At 45.8% G+C, this 21054-nt stretch overlaps 1 protein-coding gene across 1 annotated transcript in view; it reads right to left on the bottom strand.

Annotated features, from left to right (window-relative positions):
* Positions 1 to 515: 515 nt before the first annotated feature.
* The window catches only part of LOC146175191 (isoamyl acetate-hydrolyzing esterase 1 homolog), a 42832-nt gene continuing 22293 nt past the window's right edge, over positions 516 to 21054 (bottom strand). Inside the window, exons 3-6 of the mRNA XM_084583676.1 lie at positions 20831 to 21050; positions 9848 to 9935; positions 1072 to 1187; positions 516 to 857 (exon numbers count right to left, since the gene is read on the bottom strand). Coding sequence (XP_084439802.1) covers positions 672 to 857; positions 1072 to 1187; positions 9848 to 9935; positions 20831 to 21050 — 610 coding nt within the window. The 3' untranslated portion in view covers positions 516 to 671. The remainder of the gene's footprint in view (positions 858 to 1071; positions 1188 to 9847; positions 9936 to 20830; positions 21051 to 21054) is intronic.

The following is a 21054-nucleotide window of genomic DNA, read 5'->3' on the forward strand; positions in this document are numbered from 1 at the left end:
ATGACATGCAAGGTGGTATTGGGAAATGACTGCATAAGAAAGCCACAATTGTCAGAGTGACAGTTAAGCAAATGGCAGCAGTAACGGCAAAGGTGAAATACCTGCATGGCTAAAGGTGGCTTAGCAGTGGCAGTGCCACGTTTGCCGATGAATACTTGTTGCATGCCAATAAATACCAATATGTGATACTAGCGGCACGGCCGGTTTATTGCCAATGCAAAATGGGCCAATGAATACTAGTGGCATGCCAATACGTGACACAAGGGGCACGGCCAGCTGATAGCCTATGTTGGCAGTGCCAAGACAGGTGCAATGTTGGCATATAAGCCGGACCAATATATAAAAATGTAGTGATTTCTCAAAAAGCCAGTGTTACGCCAATGTTGGTACCAATTTTTGTCGACGTTGGGCCGGGGTTGGTGCGATGTTGGTGTGCTGCCTGGGTCCGAACAAAATGCTGCTTAATCAAATCAACAAAAACACCCAGAAATACCACAAGAAAAGGGTAAAAGCAGTGTGTATGGCAACACATGATGCGGTTTTATTTATTCTTAATGGATAACAACCAAAACAGCATCACCTGCCTTAGCGCGTGCGGGGTTTTCATTACCGGAACAAGCAATAACTAGCTAAAAACAAACACTGCACGCATCTAATAGAACTAGTAGACGTCACTGGAAGGCGCTCCATTCATAGATTTCCCTGCCAGGATCAGAAGGCGTGACATCCCTGAAGTCGGGAAGCACCAGTGTGTTGTTGCCCAACACTTCGTCGAGTACAGGCAGCAGAAGTTGAGCGAACTTCTTTGCCCCAGCGGCAGAAAAGTGCACACCATCCCGGAAGAGCGCACGCCAGTTCTGCACAAAACAGGCCAGAGCAGGGAGTGGAAACGAATGAAGCAAAATCGGATAATCATTTAAATGGTGATAAGTTACTATTAATAAGTAAACATTTTTCAAAGTTTTCAGCTCACCAAAGAGCCTATCTGCAACAGCAGGGTTTTTTTATTTTTCTATAAATACTGACAGAAGCACATTTCCATGAACTATTCGGATTTCTGCTTATACTCACAGGCTCCGCTAGCATCCCGTCGAAGGTGTTTAGTGTGCGGACGCTATGCTTGACGCCGATTTTGAGGCACGCTTCAGCGAATTTCTGAACTCTTGCCAGTAGCATGGTTGGGCGACCTGCGGCAAAACATGCACGTGAATAATGGTGAACGGCGATGAAGCATAGAATGTGAACACTGTCTTCGAGAAGCATAGAATGCTACAGAGAGAAATTGAATCTGCAGTGTCAGAGTGCTTACTTAGTTGGCAGTCACAACACATTTCACACAGTTAGCTTCGGTGCTATCGCGCTGCCCGAAACGTTTTTATTCCTTCAGCATCACTGACTCAACGTTCGTGGCATGTTGCTTTTTTCAAAAAAGAAGTCGTCGAGCGACGCGAAACTTTAAAGGAATTCACTTCACCACAAACACCAGCATAAAGGACCTTTTTATGACTGTGCTCTAGTTTTTCCAGAAGCATACGCAGACTTTGGTCTCGACAAGTTTGAGTTTCAAAATGTTCGAGATTTTCCCCCGACTTGATAAGTAACGATCAATAAACACTGTCTGATCCTTTCTGGAACTGCACAGGAATACAGTCTAGCTCCAGTAACGAGTCACAGCTTTGTTGGCAAAGCCTCCGATACTCTGTTTCATCTGCTGAGCTCATAAAGCTCATTTGCAGTTAGAGGGCGGCAATTCACCGATAGGAACTCGCTTTGAAAGGTAGTTGAATGTTTTTGAAAAAGGACCAGCCAAAAAACGAAGGAAAAAGAAAAGAAAAACGAGGCACACACATTGTCTTCGTCTTTGTCCTTCGTCTTTTGACTGTTTTTTTTTTCAAGGATATGTATCAACTCACCCAAATTTCAACTCTAAAGCTGAATGCTTAACTCCTCTAAACCTTGCTATACAAAGCAAAAGCATGTCGCTTGTTGACGACGTTGCAAGGAGATGGGACCGCTTCGTTCGAATCTATAAGGAAACGCTCACTGCCCAGGCGAGCGGTGCGCTCTAATTTAAACCGCAGACAATCGCGCGACGAGTCACGTGGTAGACAGCAGGAGAGGGCAAGCGCATCTGCTCCAGCTGCGGCTGCGGATAGCTTTCCTTCCTCCATGGCGGAGAGAGTGCTCGAGCCAGTGGCGGAACCACCGCAGCGAGTGACGTGGTTGTCACATGGTGATTGAGCAAGCGCAACGGCGCAACTCCGGAGCTTCCGAAAGTCTCCTTGAAGGTCCAACGTACAGTGCCGCCTTCACGCTGGAGTTTCCGGTACAGTCCTGGGGGATGGCTCGTTCGGAGAAGGCTCGTTCTTCTCCAGCTTGCTGCCGTGTCTCCCGCGGAACTTCTTTACGTGGACACCGGTCGAGCAGCGCATGTGGTGTGCAACTGCTTTTTGAGTTGGCTCTGGCTCGCTGCCATGACAATAGATTAATAATATAACTTCCATTTTGCTGTGTGGGGCACGCAGTACGGGGCGAAAACATAAAGCAGTGGAAGGTTCTTTACATGGATGTGTTCTCACTGCGCGGTCAAAGGCGGGATTAACTTGCACCAGGAAGGAGAGGATAATTAAGTGAAGAATATCTCGGTAAGTTATTTTACCGTGAAAAGCATAGTGATAAATCCTGTTCGAAGAAGAAACACCCCTTAAAGACAGTACGAGCGGCGTAGTGGTCTTATTTATGAGGTTATGCATGTGTTTCGTTTTTCCTTGCTGCTCTTTACTCTGAGCTGAACCAAGCCCTCCCTTCCTCCCCCCCCCCAAAAAAAAAACACACACAAAATGTGACTACAGCTATGACGGTTTCAGAGCGCATTTCTGATGGGAGAAGTTTGACGTAAGTTGCGATTCATACGTGATGGTAACATTTTCAATCGCCGACCAATTCATGGCCCACACATGTTTGAGAAATTAAGAATGTTTGTTTCTTACCCGGTTGAGTGAATGCAGTGCTTGCAATCAGCAGCTGCTAGATGTACGCTAGGTTAGGAACTCGTATTGAACGTTACGGAGCATACACTCGCAGTCCATATGCGGCTTGTTCTCAAAGCCGGAGCTCTAGCTGGCTTGCTTGTCAAGTAACTTTTCCCGAAAAAATGTTTTTGTCAGCACTGGGTCATCGCTACGGAAAGTCAAAATCATTTCCTATCAAAGATGTTTAAAAAAAAACAGGTTGGTTAAAGTTATCACAGTATCATTATTAGTTTCTAGTGATGTTCTCTTGGGCCCAAACTAGATAGTAGGTACTTCGATGCAACGGCGTATATTTTGAAGTGAAGTTAAATATTCAGCCACATAAAATGCAGGGTTGGCCCCTCGGCATGCCTGTGCTACGCGCGTGAATGCACAGCCCGACATCTCGAAATGCTTCAGGTTTTTTTTCGCGAGTGCCCGTGATACCTAGATAAAAGTTGAACCTTTTATATACATTCATGTTTATTCTGACAGCTTCAAACGTTTCTCCCTAGCACTTAGTGGCGCGATTAGAGTCGCCTAGGAATCTGCCGTGCTTGCCGCACAACACAGTCAGCAGCAAGATGTTTTATATACCTGACCAGCCATACTCGAGGGGTCCTTTTTATCGCACCACTGCAATGTATGCTTCCGAAGGGCTTGTATGCTGACTGACAATACCATGCAAACCTTCGCACCACAGAACATTCTCACGAATATTTTAATGCAGCTTCAGGAAGCGTAGCCAAGCACAACGTACTTGAAGCGTGACAGCCGGATCGCCTAAAGGGCAGCTATTTTGGATTTCCAGTGGCGCCACCTATAGCCCGTGAAAGTTGCGAATAGCTAATAGCTCACGCCGACCTTGGCCCGAGGTGGCGTATTCAAGGTTTCGCTTCAAAAGATTCTTGGTGTACAACCAATGAGGTTTCTGCGAAGAGCCGGAGTTGGGCACCCATGCGGCGGTGCAGATTTCAACACCGTCAAAATACTGACATGATAACACTCAGTTGCGAGGGTCGGGAAATCCGCAGTCAGGATCCCCTAACGCGTATCTGCGGGACCGCAAGCCACTGGCTGCAAGAGGTAGCCGAAACAAGACCATGCCGTTCGGACGTCAATGCGTCCAGTCAACGCCAGCTATATCTTCTTTGCATGTTCGGTCATCTATAGACTGTCAGCGATGCTACGAATAGCAGTGCTAGTTGTTACACTTGACCGCCTCATCTACAAGTAACGTAAGATGAGGAGTGTAAGTTTATTTTATGTTAGTTTTTTTGTGGATATCAACCAGAAAAGATATTTAGAATTTTTCACCAGGAACCCACAAAATGAAACCAAAGTAAAGCGATACAGAAACAGTATGTTTTTCAACTTCTCGAAGCCCAGTATTATTATTATTATTATTATTATTATTATTATTATTATTATTATTATTATTATTATTATTATTATTATTATTATTATTATTATTATCATCAGTTCGCTCTCTGTCGCTGACATTAAACTAACCCTTACCGAAAGATATAAATTAATGAGCTTATTTCATTAGTTCTTAGCTAATCACGCGCGTGCCAATAATAAAAGTTTCTACCACTTGCAACCCAGTATCGATTTATTGATTTTGTATGGCGTTCATTCACCTAAGTTCCATCCTACCTCTGTTAAGTCGTTCACTTTTTGATTAAACCTTACTGGAATAGAAATGAAGAATTCGAAATAATATTTCCAAGCAATCATTAGGACACAAGGATGTAGATTTCGAATCCTTTTCAACTCGCGTAAATCTCCTGCATAATAGAAATGAAGGCGCTCCCATGAATATATCCTGGATATCATCGTCACTCTTGACACGGGCTTCACATGCATTGTCTTTAGCGTACCACGCGATGTAATCGGAAATCATGACGATTCGCTCGAGACTCGTATGCGCGTAGTTCGACACCTTAAGTACCTTTTAGAGCCTAATCTCTACTACCCAGGTTGTAAATTCGGATTTCCGCTTGCTGTGCCTGATGACATCGACCTATTTAAGTGTAGGCGTCCTACGAAACATGCTACAGGCACTGCGCCTCCTTTTCCTAAAACACTAATTACACACAAGCACGCGATTAAAAAATCGAGGAAGGTGACGGTAAAGGTGCTATCGCCTACCTTTGAGGCAAATCCCTAACCGAACTTTTGCACAATCTCGCTAAACTATGTTAACCTATGGTTTACAGAACATTTGCTCCTATCAGTATGTTCAAGCGATGCTTATGTCCTAGTCACTTTTTTTTTCCTTCTGAACTGGTCTCGATCGCGCCCGCTGTTAGCCGTGAAAGTATGAGGAAGAATTACGGCTCCAGCTCTGCGGAAGATTCGGCATCTGCATTCTAGTTCCCCTGGCAGATGGCAAGCGACATGTTCGAACAGTGACAGATCACCTGGTTGTGCGACCATACGAGTCCGCCTGGCATGGCACACTCTTCACACTTGCTCTTCCACAATCCAAAGCTAAGATCGAAATCGAACCAGGAGCCTTCAAATCCTGAGCGATCGCGACAGGTTACATTAATGCTTGCCAGGCATGCTATATGGCATGGTTGATGCGGGGCTTTATATCGATATCTTGTGCTTTTTCAGGCTATAGAGCAGGTTACGGCTGTATGGTTATAAGCATGTGTGCGATAATATGGGCACGAATTAAGAGCTTATGTATGCAACAGAGGAAGCGCGAGGGAAGACACGGATGAGACACCCTTGAGTCATACCTTCCAAGGCGCCTTGCGCAGCTTTAGTATTTATTCATTTTTTCTTTCTGTTCTCTGCTGGTTGAATTGGCGAATTCAGTATTTTCTTTCACCCAAAGTTTGGACTTTTCCTGCAAGACAGCGAGTAGCTGTATATTGCAACAAAATTGACGCACATAGTTCATCTTGATGCCATGGTCCCCTGCATTGTACGCTTCCGTAGGCGATCACGCTGTCTGTCCTCTTCTGTGGTTACCGTTCTCGCCTGTGGCTTCAGAAGGCGATCACTTTGTGGGTGATCGCCAGCTGCACTCGTGAATATTGCGCTAATCACAGCTTCATTATTTGAGGTCATAGCGTCTTAGCAACACAGGTGGCAAGTTACGTGTGAGGTACCAAAAAGAAAAAAAAATAATGGTCGTTCAAGCACGAGCACCGGATTAACTGAAAAAACGGCCACTCCGTTCGATCTGTCCCTGCCATATATGAGGAGAGGGAGCACGCGTGTAAGCGCGTCGGAACTAGCGACCTATTTACAATAGGATGGGACTGATGGAGATACATTTCCATTTTTGACGCCTGCCGTGGCTCTGGCGCTGACGTCGGCGGCGAATGGAAAGTGCTCACAGTTCCCTCTTAATAAAGTCGTGCCTTCGAAATGTCGTTACTCAAAGTAGTAAATTAAAAACACTGTTCATGGTGAGTCCTTCTTTATCTGACGCTATTTTGAAGTAAAACCTAAAACAACCCGCAAGAATTTATGAAACTGCTCTCATAGTCTCCAGGCCCCTTGGTGGACGGAACCGTGATGGACAATAGAAGCTGAAGAATACCTGCATTAATACCGGAAAAGGAGAGCGAGAGCTCATGATGATAACTCTTTACCTCTTCTCTCTAAAGGCATTGAAGGCACCCAGGAGTGAGATCTGATGGCATGGTAATGATCAATTGACGAGGAAAAATCCTGGAACCCGTGAAATTGCGAAATGAAGTGGTGTGGCACGCGCATTAGTACACCTTTTGCCCAACTCACAAACAAAGCACTAAAGGTTTTCAAAATTGCTTAAGTTTGCATATTGGTCCTTATGAGCTTTCGCTCTTCTGTTCCATTGTTGTCGTTATTTTTTTTCATTTCTAGATCACTTTCTCGCGGTCTTTCGTTTATGAGTGTTTTTGTTAATAAATTCTTCACGATTGGCGCACACGTGTTGTTGCTTAGTGATGGAATGTTCTTAGTGTTTTCTTAGTTCGATTTTATTCACTTGTATGTGTAGCACCCATGTGGTCCTCGCATTTTTTGTCGCGTCTTTTGACTACGATTCCGTGAGCGTAATGTACGCAGTCGCACGATTTTTTTTCGTTTTATGTACTCTTCTAATACGTTTTGTGGCATAAGTGCTCATTGCTGTTTCGATTTAAAATGAAATTTTTACTCGAAATAAACACAATTGACATATTCGATGGACCTTGTTTCGTTTCGCGCGAATGGGATGCTGTAGCGTGCATTCACAGTCGCCTGGACGGAAAAACGTAACAGAATGTAGGATGCGACATTGGTGTTTCTCTCGGAAATTCTGCTGGCTTGACTTGATGAGCGACCTAATACTTCAATCGAAATGACATTTTTATTTGATGAAATATTTAAAGTTGACATGCCGAACCTCAGAACACGGCGGTAAATGTATTCGTTGCGTGCCCTTCGCAAGGTTTCTCATTTGGTTTTAGCAACATCAGTCGTATCATTGCCAGCGCTCCCGATTAAGCCAGCGAAAGCTGGAACGGAGGCTTGACGTCAGAAAAAAGTAGGAAGATAGAAGGGCGCGCAACTTTTTTTTTTTTCATGTCAAAAACAATTTTGGTTTCAATTTCCACATAGCGGTAAACACAGACACAGCCAGACATGCAGGACGGGTGCTGTGTCTGTTTAGCGCTTTGTGGTACGTGAACCGTCATCAACTCGCTCAAGCTTCAATTTTGGTTTCAATACTTGGGCTACCAACTAGCCCTAACTCCCACTCTTCTCAAGCTGCATGCTTTCGCATCCCTTGCGCGTGTCATACGGGGTGTATGTCACTTTATGTCACTGTGTCTGTGCCCTTATGTGTCTCGCAGTACCGCTAACATATTTACCCAATGCATTTCGAGCACACAATCGTGGCCGTGGTTCTGCGCATCCCAGCCTTTCTTCTGCTCATTCGCGCAAGCCGTTCAAAGATATTGATACGTGGCAGAAGGTACCGGTGAAAAGGAGCGACGAGCACAGGGAGGTGGAGATCGGCTGTAGCGACGAGCAGTTAGGATGGTTTCGGTGCGAGGTTCATCTGGTTGAGGAGGAAACTGATGGGGCAGCAAAGCGTCGAGGCCCATAGTAATAGCGACGGTCAGTGCTGTAATAGGAGCGAGGGGTGGGGAAGGTACGGCTACGGCAATACCGCGAAGTGTGGCCGGCTCGACAGCAAATGAAGCAGATTGGCCTGTCGTCTGAGGTGCGCCACTCTGCAGGATTGTGACCAACGTAGCAACGTGGGGAGGCTGTCCTGGTGATTGTACCAGCCACTAAAGGAACAGGGTGCGATGGTGGCGGCGGCGGCGGCAAGGAACTAGAGGAGAGGCCGGCGTTTGCAAGTTCCTGACGGACAACGGCCTGTATCATGGACACGGTGTCGGGCAGCTGAGACGGGAGTGGTGCAGGAGTTAGGGCCTCGAGTTCTCTGTGGACGATCCGAGTCACGGTCGTGGGACGGAAGGGCTCGTGCAAAGGGGCCAGGTCACCGCAGGATGAAGTAGCCGCCCTGTTCGGAAGACGCTCAAAGCGATGTACGAGATATCTTTGTTTAGCCTGCTGGAATTTTCGGCAGACTCGAAGCACCGAGTCGATGGTAGAACAATCCGTGCAGAATAGAATGTGGAACACATCATCCGCGATACCCTTGAGGATATGCCCTAACTTGTCACTTTCCGGCATGGAGGTGTTGATCTTGCGACAGAACGCAAGCACGTCCTGAATGTAGGCGAGGTAGTACTCTGTGGGGAATTGAACACGAAAAGAAAGTTCAGTTTTTGCAGCCAGAGTGTGTACAACTGGTTTCCCTAACAAGTCATTAAGCTTTCGCTTGCAGATATCCCAGGTAACGAGCTCTTATTCGTGGTTTTGAAACCTTGTTCGAGCTGTTCCCGCCAAATAGAAGATGATGTTTTGAGAGCATGATGGTGGCGTCCCAGTGGTTGTTCCGGCTGCAGCGCTCATACTCATCTAGCCAATCGTCAACGTCTGGGTTGTCGTCGCCATTAAAGATGGGAGGGTGGCGAATTTTCGTTAGAACAACTGGCTGAGGCGATGTTCCTGCGGTGGTAGGGGCTGCTTCGGAGGTCATCGTGGCTGTTTGAGACGTTGTTGTGATCCCATGTAGGTGACGGCCGCATCGCAAATCCAGCTTTTGGCAGCGTAAATGGGCTAATCGGCGCGTACGGGGATCTTGATTCACATCCACCAAGATGATACGAGACAGAAGGCTAATACCACAACAGGGGAAACTACAACAGGTGATGGGAGACGTAGGTGTTCAGGTAAGCACCAACCGTTTCTTTACCTTCGTCGTCTATCACTGTGTTGTGCATCGTCGTTCTCTTTAGTGGCATATACGTAATATTATCAATGGACAAAGAGCGTCTATTGAGAGTACAATTTTACTGGACAAATAAAGAGAACAGCATGCGCTCGCGACTAGCCTCCGTGACGTCGAAAACTCCCGAACTGCAGGAGTAATTGATAAATGACAGAAAATTAAGAAAAATGATTGCCACAGCGACACAAATCACAATGCTTAACGGTTTGAGAGAATTAACAGCCCCCCTTTCGACAGCATGTGCGCAACCATGCGGCCTTTTAGCTGGATAGTCACATGTCTCCCAAAAGGTATCGAGAGGTGAAGACTCGGACGCACTGAACATGCATCGAAAGCTATAGTTGTCACTTCCAGTCGGCTGGCTTCATCGCCTTCCAGTAAATGAAAGATTTGGGTCACCAACATGATATATTTTTCCGCCGAGGCTTCTAGCGGTATCCAGTTAAACACGAGCGTCAAAAAGCCTTGAGCGACTCACCGACGTTGCCTGTGTGGACGCTCCATTTGTACTGGTCCAGTGGAGGCGGTGTTGCTAGGATGATCTTGGACTTAGGCACCCCGCAGTCCTGCAAGAGGAAGCAGTGGTTTCGATTTGTGCTTGGCAGGGAATGAGCTTGAAACACTCACAGACAAAACCTCATTACCCCAACATTCGCTTCTTTCGCGCTTTCTATATTCCCTTCGAGCAGCCTTATCTTCTCGATGATTACGAATCGGCATAGCAGTGAGGTGCCTGGATGCACATTTTAGAGACTATACCATGCGCGGCCACATTTTGGAAGATGTGAGAAAAATAAATATTGATCAAACAAAAACCGATGACCCCTGCAGTTATCGCTTTGTGCGCATGCGCTTCGGCCAGGCGAATGCATTTCACACCCCTTAGTACGCAGCTACCAGTGACCCTTTGTGGCACAAGTTATTCACAAATTAGAAACAAACGCAATCTGGCGTGCGATACAGCAATAAGCGGACACACACGACTATTATGAAATAGGAAACTCACCTTGTGCACAAAGAATCGAGGCTCCACTCCCGCTCGAACATTAACAACCTCTGACGTTCTTCCACCCCGCTATTTTTTAAATACCCCTTCAGCTTGCAAATTAGCAGAAGTTCTTGCGCACTAAACCTTTATGACGTTTATCGTGCATTTATTATATTTTAAATTTATTTGTTTGGAGCATTCGTTTATTTATAATCATCATCATCCTGACTATACCCAATGCAGGGTTAAAGGCCTCTCCCATATTTCTCGAATTAACCCAGTCCTTTGCTAGCTGCACCCACTTGACACCTACGAACTTCTTAACCTCATCCACCCACCTAACATTATTGCGCCCCCTGCTACGCTTTTCTTCCCTTGGAATCAAGTTTCTTACCCTCAGCGACCATCTGTTATCCTTTCTTCGCGCTACATGCCCTGCCCATGGCCATTTCTTCTTCTTGATTTCCACTACATTGTCAGTGATTTCAATTAGTTCTCTGACCTACTCTGTACGTTTCCTGTCTTTTAACGTTATCCCTACCATTTTTCTTTCCATAGCCCTCTGCGTTGTCTTCAACTTAAGTATTACCCTCTTGATTAGCCTCCCCGTTTCAGCCCCATAGGTAAGTAGAGATGAGATGCAACTGCTGTATACTTTCCTCTTGAGCGATACCGGTGAGTGCTTGCCAATGCGCTCCATCCCAATCTTATTGTACTTGTTATTTTCCTGGTTCGGAGCTGCGGTTACAACCTGTCCCAAGTAGACATGTTCGCCTACTACTTCTGCGCGAAGACGCAGCACCGGTAGTCCAGCTCGAGCCCCTGCGAGAAGCGCTGGATCGGAAGGAGCGGGCTGGGTCAGCGAACCCACTGATTGGGTGGGTCCGTTTGTTGCAGCAAGAAAAAAGGATGGGAAATTGCGCATAGGTATTGACCCCAGGCGAATTAACGAGTGCCTAAAGCTAGAACATTATCAAATGCCTAAACGTGATGACATTGGGGCTGATCTTGACGGGGCCGCCTTTTTCTCTCATCGACACACATTCGGGGTTACATCAAATCCCCTTAGATGAAGCTACATAAAAGGTATGGACAATCGGAACATCCTTTGGGCGCTACCGTTTCTTGCGACTTCCCTTCGGCATTGCTTCGGCGCCTGAGGTTTTCCAGAGAACTATGAATGATATATTAAACCAGGCTCCACGGCTCCGAATCTATGTCGATGACATATTGATATGGGGGAGCACAAGGGAAGAGCACGATACTCGCCTCCGCACAGCCTTGCAACTAGCCAAAAAGGCAGGCCTGACGCTCAATGCGGCGAAACGCAAATTCGGTGTCACAGAAATTGAATTTTTGGGTGACGTCATAAACAAAGACTGAATAAGACCTAACCCCGCACTGATGGCACCATTAGGTGAAATGCCTCAGCCAAAGAACAAAGCCGGCGTTCACAGAATGCTCGGGGTAGGGAATTACTTCGGGAAATATGTACGGCATCTAGCGGAGAGGACGACGCTTCTACGATGCCTCATTAAAAAAGGCGCCCTTTTTGAATGGTCTGAAGACCACTGTAAAGAATACCAATATGTCTGTGACGCACTGAGCGGTCCGCCTTTGCTAGCCATTTTCGATCCTGCTAAAGAGACCAGGGTCGTTTCTGATGCTTCGAAAAATGGGATTGGTTCTTCCCTTCTTCAGAACTACGATGGTAGTTGGCAGCCGGTCACCTATGCATCAAGCACAATAACGGGGGAAGAACAAAGATACGCGCAAATCGAGAAAGAAGCAATGACCATTACTTTCGGCTGTGAAAATTTTGTTCATTTCGTTTACGGCCGCAAGTTCGCCATCTAAACTGACCACAGACCGTTGATAGCAATTGCTTCGAAAGCCATTGGTGACATGCCACCAAGACTGCAACGATTTTTCCAGCGCTTGCTAAGATACGATTACGTTCTTCACTTTGTTCAAGGCAAACAGCTGTTCCTGGCCGATATGCTTTCAAGATCGTCGCCAGCCGTTCCAAGCGAACGCGATGACTTCACTGATGACGTCGACGTCGACGTCATGCAGTGAGCGGAACTTCAGAGCTTGGAAGCAAGAAAATGTTTGATCGACTAGCAGAAGCGACAGCATCTGACCTAGGCTTGCAGACAGTGTTGCGACAACTAAGCAATGGCGAATACATAGAAGGCCGGATAAAACCTTTGGTCCTGAGTTCTAAGAAGTTAAGGATATTATTATGCAGGGGACAAAGGTCGTCATTCCGAAGAATATGAGAGCTGAAATACTGGCTCGCATTCGTGAAGGTCACTTAGGCATAAATACGTGCAACGCGAGGGCTCGTTGCTTGGTATTCTGGCCGAGACTGAATGCGGACATTGAAACCATGGTGAAGACTTCTCCTGTTTGTCAAAAATACGCATACAAACAAGAAATTGAACCAGTAGTGCTCAGGCTGACTCCAGACCATGCCTGGTACAGGGCTGGTGTGGACATCTTTATTTATGGCAGACACTCCTACCTGTGCGTGTTCGATGCGTTTTCGAACTTCCATGAAGTCGAAAAGCTTACCGACACAATGACAAGCACTGTCATTGCTAAGCTTAGCTCAATTTTTGCACGGTATTGAATTTCGTTGGAAGTCTGCGCCGATAACGGCCCTCAGCGTTCATCACATGAATTTACTTTCTTCGCCTCTAGATACGACTTCAAGCATGTGAAGTCCAGTCCGTGATTCCCACGGTCCAATTTTCTCGCCGACAAGGGAGTCCAAATTGTCAAATGAATAATGAAGAAGACTGGCGAACTCAACTAGGACTTCTGGTTGGACCTTCTCGGTTATCGCTCGACTCCAGTAGCCGAAGACCGGTCTCCTGGAGAGCTTCTTCAAGGCAAAAAGTTACGCACTCGGCTACCAGATCAGACTTCATGTCATGCTGCAGTCAAAAGAAGTCCCGGCGCCAACCACGCCAGCAAAAGCCCTCCAAAGGGAAAAATCTGCCTGAACTCAAAACGATGCAGTTGTAAGAGTACGAGGGAATGCATGGGACTGCAAGGCTGAGTCATGGGCCTGGTGACACCAAAGTCCTATCGCGTCCTTACAGAGGACAACAAAGTGCTTCGACGCAACCGACAACATCTTCTAACCACACGTGAACCATTCCGAAGTGACGTAACGGAAGGTGATTCTGGCAGCGAAGACATTTCTCAGGAAAACGTGGAAGCAGCGCAGTCTACAACACAGTCCACGGAATTTGTGCCAAGGCAATCCACCCGACAAAAGAGACAGCCCAATCGTCTTCACTGCGACCAGAATTTCCAACAAGTGTTGTGTATTGTGCTCTCAGACTTTTAAAGATTGCACCATGGAAGATGTATTGTATCAGTCGCGCATGCGCTCTGGCCGTTATCATGCAGCCGCTTGTAGGCTATATATACCATCAGCCATCTGGAATAAACGCTCTTCTCCTTGTTGCTACCACGCTGCGTGTTCGTTATTGGACGCCAGAACAGAGACCAGGCAGTGGGTGATCATGGCATTGGTTCTAAGAATAGCAGGCGGGAGTTACTGGTTGAGTTTGCAGAGCGAATTACCTTAAGATTCATGAACACCTTCTTCAGCAAATGGAAGAACTTGAAGTGGGCATGGAAAAGCCCTAACGGGGAGACTAAAAATGCAATTGACTTCATAACGTGTTCCAACACCGCCATTGTGCAGGACGTAGATGTAATCGGGAAGGTGCGATGTAGTGACCACAGCGTGAAGGTCTCGAATTAGTCTAAATTGAAAAAAGAACGAAACATATTAGTAAGAAAGAAGTTCATCAACGGATTAGCGGTGAGGGGAAGGGCAGAAGAGTTCAGAATCTCGCTATAGAATAGGTATTGAGCTCTACCCGTGGATTACGACATTAGCCTAAAAGCGATGAACACAAATTTCAGAGATGTCATTAATGCTTTTGAAGTATGCGTTAGGATAGTTAGAGAGGATATCGGTAAGCTATCTAAGGAGACGAAGGATTTGATTAAGAAACGCCAAAGTACGAAAGTTTCCAATCCAACAGACCAGATAGAATTGGCAGATATATCAATGCTAATCAATAAGCGAAAAGGGGCCGATATAAGGAAGTATAACATGGAGAAAATTGTGCATGCTGTAAAGGACAGGGAAAGCCTAAAAGCAGTGAAGACGAAATTGGGCATATGCAAATTCAGATGTATGCACAAAGGGACAAGGCAGGTAATGCCATCAATAATATGGACAAGATAGTCGAAGTAGCCGAGGACATCTATACTGATATCTACAGTAGCCACAGAAGTCCGGACAACAATGGGATTGGAGGTAGGGAAATGCAGTCAGACGTTTCGCCAGTGACGACGGACGATGTTAAGCAAGCGTTAGAAACTATGAAAAGGGGGAAAGCAGCTTAATAGGATCAGGTATACGTATAGATTTGTTGAAGGAGGGGGGGGGATATCATTGCTAAAAACACTGGCCACCCTGTATATGCAGTGCCTGGTGTCATCGACGGTACCGGAACCATGATAGAATGGAAACATCATCCTCATTCATAAGAAAGGGGACTCTAAGGACCTTAATAATTACAGACCATTCAGCTTACTGTCTATTACGTATAAGGTATTTACTAAGGTAATCGCTAATAGAATCTGGCCAGCCTTAGACTGCAATCAAGAAAAGGATCAAGCAGGTTTTCGGAAACAGTACTCTACTATCGATCATATCCATACCATCAATCAGGTGATAGAAAAATGCCCGCAATATAACCAGCCTTTATACATAGCATTCATTGATTACGAAAAAGCATTTGACTCTGTAGAAACCTCGGCGGTCATGCAGGTATTGCGAAATCAGGGTGTAGATGAGCCGTACGTGAAAGTGCTGGAAGATACAGATAGAGGGTGCACCACAACCATTTTTCGGTATAAAAAGTGACAAAATTGCTATAAAGAAAGGTTTGGGGCAAGGGGACACGATCTCCCCACTACCAGTCACAGCTTGCTTAGAAGAAGTATTCAAATCCTTGGAATGGGAGCAGTTAGGGATAAGAGTAGATGGAGAATACACCCTTAATCTGCAATTTGCTGATGACATTGCCTTGCTAACTAACTCGGAGTATGAATTGCGAAGAATGATTGAGGACCTAGTCAGGAAAAGTAAAAAAGTAGGCTTTAAAATCAATATGCAGAAGACTAAGGTAATGTTCAATAGGCTAGGGAAGGAACAGCAGTTTACGTTAGGTAGCGAAGCACTGGTTGTTGTAGGTGAATATAACTAGTTAGGACAGGTAGTAACCGCTGATCCGGACCATGAAATGGAAATAACAAGAAGATTAAGACTGGGATGGAGGGCATTTGGCAAACACTCCCAGATTCTGACTAGCAGCTTACCGGTAGCGCTCAAGAAGAAAATATAAAACTGTTGCATCTAACCTGTACTTACCTATGGGGCTGAAACGTGGAAAGAGGGTTCTACCTAAGTCGAGGGCAACGCACAGGGCTATGGAAAGAAAAGTGGTAGGGTAACTTTAAGATATAGGAAGCGTTAAGATTGGGTCGGAGAAATAACTCATCTCACTTACATTGTAATGGAAATCAAGAAGAAGGAATGGGCATGGGCAGGACATGTAGAACGAAGAAAGGATTACCGATGGTCGCTTTGGGAAAAAAACTGGATTTGCTTCCCTTGGAGGGAAGGAAAGCGTAGCACGGGGCGGCAGAAAATTAGGTGGGCGGATGAGGTTAAGAAGTTCGCAGGAGTCAAGTGGAAGCAGCTCGCTCAAGATCAGATTAATTGAAGGAATATGGGAGCGGCGTTCGCCCTGCAGTGGTTATAGTCAGGCTGAGGATGATTATGATAATAATAAATTCCGCTTTGGCAATTCTACATTTTCATAGAAGTTTTAAACTGCCTGGTCATTATGACTACATGTAGGGGTGCATAGGCATCTACAACCTTCAGTTTATACCGCTTGTTAAGCTTAATTACGAGGCCTGCTGTCCTCCCATTAATGCTATGGAGGTCGCCTATATTACCAGCTATATACTTATTGACAAGGAAACCTACCTCTAGTTCTCGCTTCTCCTGTAAACCTTGATAACACAGTACATGCCCGTCCTCAGTACAGTATATGACTCATTCGGCCTCCTAAGCTCATTAAGCCCTATGACATCCCATTTCATACCTTCTAGTTCCTGTAAGAGCACTGCTAAACTAGCTTCACTAGCTAGGGTTCTAGCATTAAACGTTGCCAGGGTCAGTTTCCAAGGGCGGCCTGTCCAGCGGAGCAAGATATTCTTAGCACCCCCTGCTGCGTCACAGGTCTTACGTCCGCCGTGGTCAGTTGCTCCGCAGCCGCTGGTGACTGAGGGCCGGGGTTTTGTAGGACTAATCATGGGAGATTGTGGCCAGTAGTACACCAGGGTGGCCTATTGCTGTTCTGGTGATGGAGTGCGTTGCCGGAGGTGTTCAAGGGCATTAGGCGGCTCCCCAAACCTGCTTATGCAATTCCATCGACACGCGGATTTTTTTTTCTTTAATCCGGTGGAGAATTTGTGGACCAACGATTATAATGCCATAGGAGACTACAATTCTCTATTGTTCACCCGATGTTTATTTCTTTGTTGGGGACTGTCCTGTTTACTATTCTACCTCAGCCTCCCTTTTTTCTTATGTTTTGGGCCTTGTTCGTCTGCTTCTCTCTCCGTACGTTATTTGTCATTTTGTATGACTTGTTTTGCTGCTGTTTCTTTCTTTTCTAGTTCTGCTTCCTGTTTTTGTTTCATTCACAGGTCTGGATACTACCTTCTGGTTTTTCATTTTATTCGATCGCCTAGCGACATGGACTTCGTTTTTTTTTAATACCTTCCTTCGCTTTTTGGAAAAAGTGTTTTTTTTTTTATCTCGAGCTCCTGCTCCCTTTTATTTATTAGTAATTGGTCCGGGCTCCCTCTCTTTTTTTTTTCTCAGTTCGAAAGGACGAATAAAATGGAGAATTGCGCGGCACCGTAATTCGAACCACGGTCCTCTTGCATGCGAGGCAGATGTTCTATCTCTGTGGCAAAGAATAAATAAACTGATTAGCCATATAAAACATTGTTTTTCTAAGATACTTATCTCTAGCTCGACAGCGTTGATGCTCCAGTTAAGTGATAAACCCGCCGTCATCCCTATTGTGCAGTGAAACCTATGTAACGCGTGACGTCGGTGGTAAAGGCTTGCAATGAAAACTGTAGCGATGTGTGTTGAGAAATACTAGTTCGGTGGATGTTTCAAGCGACCTGATTAAACGTAAATAATTTTCCCTAAAACATTTGCCATTATTTAGTTGGGATAGGAAACAACGCGACATTAGGGTTGCCTTCCAGGCAGTCCACCGACAAGGCTACGTAGGAGCATAAGGCTCTTACGTGGCTTGAAGTTTAGGGAAGCAGTAATGTGGACTGGCAATAGAAACTCTGAATGCAGAGAGACCGCTGAATGCGTTCCTTATCGCTATCACCTAATATACTCTTAAGGCGTAGCTTATGTATCCACCTGAGGGTTTTGTATTTTCACGCTGTTTTCATATTTCGTATGCCGACAAATTCTGCACAAGCGCGTCTTATATTAATGGTAAATGCTCTGACACATGTGCTAGAGATGTCAAAGGGATGCCGAGCAGCGTGTGAGCACACCACTTTTACTCGAGGGCAACGTAGAGCTGACTGGCCAGCGAGTGAGAGCATTGGAGGAGTGAATGCATTTACAATAAGAGAGGGGCGCCTCGCCGCGCGGGCTTCCTGTGGGCATCACGTATCAAAACACAGCACTAACGCTCTCACGAAGCTCGTACAGTTACACTCAGTACATCATCATCATCAGCTGGAGAATGTCTTCTGCATGGCAGGGCCTCTCCCATTGTCCTCCTGGGTCCTGAGCTAGCTGCATCCACTTGACCCCTGCGAACTTCTCAACCTCATCCACTCACCACAATTTTCGCCGGCCTCGCTACGCTTTTCTTCGCTTGCAATCCAATTGGTTACTCTTAGAGACCAACGATTGTCCTCTCTTCGCTCTACATATCCTGCTCGTGCCCATTTCTTCTTAATTTCAACTACAATGTCAGTAACGTGAGTAACGTGAGTCTGCTCTCTCTCTCTCTCTCTCTCTCTCTAGAGAAAGCGAGTGTCCTCCCCTGTACCCTCCCTCTAGAAAGAGAGTCTGTCACGCTGTCTACTCTTAAGAGAGAGGAAGTAGAGGAAGAGATAGTAGAGAGAAGGAGAGTCTCTGTCTCTCTCTCTCTCTGTGACATAGACGTTTCCTGGGTATCATTAACAGACTATCATTATGTATCACTACCTATAAGAATATATCGGTCAATGTATACCAGGATCCCACCGATATCCCACGGAATCTCGCGGATACATCTCGCGCACTGTTTCTGCTCATATTTTTTGCGGATGGCACTGATGAGCTGTGAAAAGCTTTCGCCTTACAAAGAAGACAACACCTTGCGGTTGGTGGGATCCAACCTCCGCATGTGGGCTACAGCTTTCTACCAATCAAGCTTTGACACTGGCTATCTAATTGTCTGCCTTCATGTTGATCAGTGCTGCGTCTAACGTAACATTTAGGGTTCCCGTCAGGGCCAGCTTATCCATAGCGGATGGCGTAGAATGTTCTGTAATGCTGGAAGAACCGCATAGAATGGAAAGGAATGATGAATACAACACCAGTACGGAAGCCCTCTTAAACTACTTTTACAGGATGCCAGGCGCGAGACCACCTCTGTGATGTCTGTTTCTGAGCCATGCGATAAAAATGCGCAACGTCCTGACGCATCAGCATTTGTTTCTCCAAAAAATAACTGTGGTTTAGCCCTACATGAACCTACCTATTACAGACGAAAGCACCCGTAGCGGTGGTTAGGTGGAGCTTCTGCTTTACAAGCTGAGCAATACAGGAGCAGTGACCTTCGTTAAGCGCTGGTGCCTTGGGTCTGCAAGTAAGCATTGTACTGCAGAAGACGGCGTGCTATAAAAAGCAAAGAGACCATTTATATCTACCTCGCGTCGTGACGTACTATCTTTCTATTCCCTGTATAAAGTTTCGCGCAGCATAATTTGGACCTGGACAGTCACCGTTGTTGTAGGCTTTTCACAAACATCCTAAAGCCGCGCAGCACCAACACTTGCGTATATTAAGGGGCTGGGTGCTGACACAATAACGTATTCCTCCTTCATCAGTCGTAGCACTTCGAGGACTGTAGCGTAGTCTGTCGGTGATTTTAAAGTAGAAAGAAAGGTTCATCCAACACATTCACCACGGCAGCATTTCTGAAAAGTTAAATTGAGCCTGATTTTCCCCCAAAAAATGTGTCATAAGGAATGCAGTTTTTATGTCCACAGGGCTGAAGGTACCGCACGGAGGCTAGCGGATGTGTTGGGCTTATAGAGCGGTGTTTTTATTTATGGCCGCTTTAGATTCTTTTGACCCTTGTCACAGAACATGGCGTAATCTTGGGAAAATTTCGAAAACCATGTCCTACACGCCGGAGAACGAAGAATGCAAATATTCATGTGCGCACTTTAGCTATTCTCTGTTCTCGCCGTTTCTCAGGCTACTGAATATAAACACTTCTTGCTCAAACTGCGTTGTGCATTATTGAGTGTGCACTGTGTTTCTCAGTGCATGTTTTACCACTCTATTAAGAGAAGGAGCGCGATAACAAATGCGAAAGTGCACAGCATAGAGATGTCATAATGTATGCGAAAAATGAGCGAGGGGATACAAGGTTTTGGTTTTCTAGTGTAATGTATAGCCAATTTGGGGAGGCAAACAAAAGTGACGAAATATATCACAAAACGAAATCAAAACATGGCATTATGTTTACAAACCGTTGCACCAGAATGCATTCTTTAACAAGTAATTGTATTGAATGAGCCAATTTATACCCAAAATGCGCTAAAAATAACACCACTTGATTTTAGGCGCCGGTTCAAGACCATGGGTTAGCGAAATATAAAGCAGCAGCATTCTAATATGGCTTATAAATAAAAACCTGTATTTTTATTTATCTTCATTATCCAGATCGTGGAATGTCACCATAGTGTTTCATGCCAATTGTTCTTAAAATCCACACCATAATTTTTTTTTAATGACGATCGTTTTGCTGCAACCTCGAGTGTATCGCATCAGATATACCAGTCCTTGATGGCTGCTATGGTGGAACCTCCAGCAAAAAAGCACCCTTTGCATAACGCTTGCGATCTTTGACATTAACACAAAGTACTCCCCCTCCCCATTGTAAGCACTCTCACTGTAAGCATCGATGCCTAGAAAAACCTTTCTCGTCATTTTCGGGCCCTTGCTGTACTGCTGTGACCTTTGTGTACGAGCTTTTATCAAAACAGAACGTTGGAACATGGGCTGGACACCATGCAGCAGTGCTGAGCTCATGTCATCACCTGCAGGTAGTCAAGCATCTCCTCCAGGTTGGCGATGTACTCTTCGAGGGGAAGCTGGGCGCCGCCTTGATTCTGGGGCGTCGGGCTGTCGTTGGTGCCCAGCATGATGACAAATGCTGCCACCATCTGAGCGTCACGGCGGTCGAATATGCGGCGAAGGATGTATTTCCCCCCGCGTGTGTTGTAACCGGAGAAACCGCGCACCAGCGCGTCGCATTTCCTGC

Source organism: Amblyomma maculatum, chromosome 11 (assembly GCF_055883805.1).
Source record: "Amblyomma maculatum isolate TAMU_Amacu chromosome 11, ASM5588380v1, whole genome shotgun sequence".
Lineage (NCBI taxonomy): Eukaryota > Metazoa > Arthropoda > Arachnida > Ixodida > Ixodidae > Amblyomma > Amblyomma maculatum.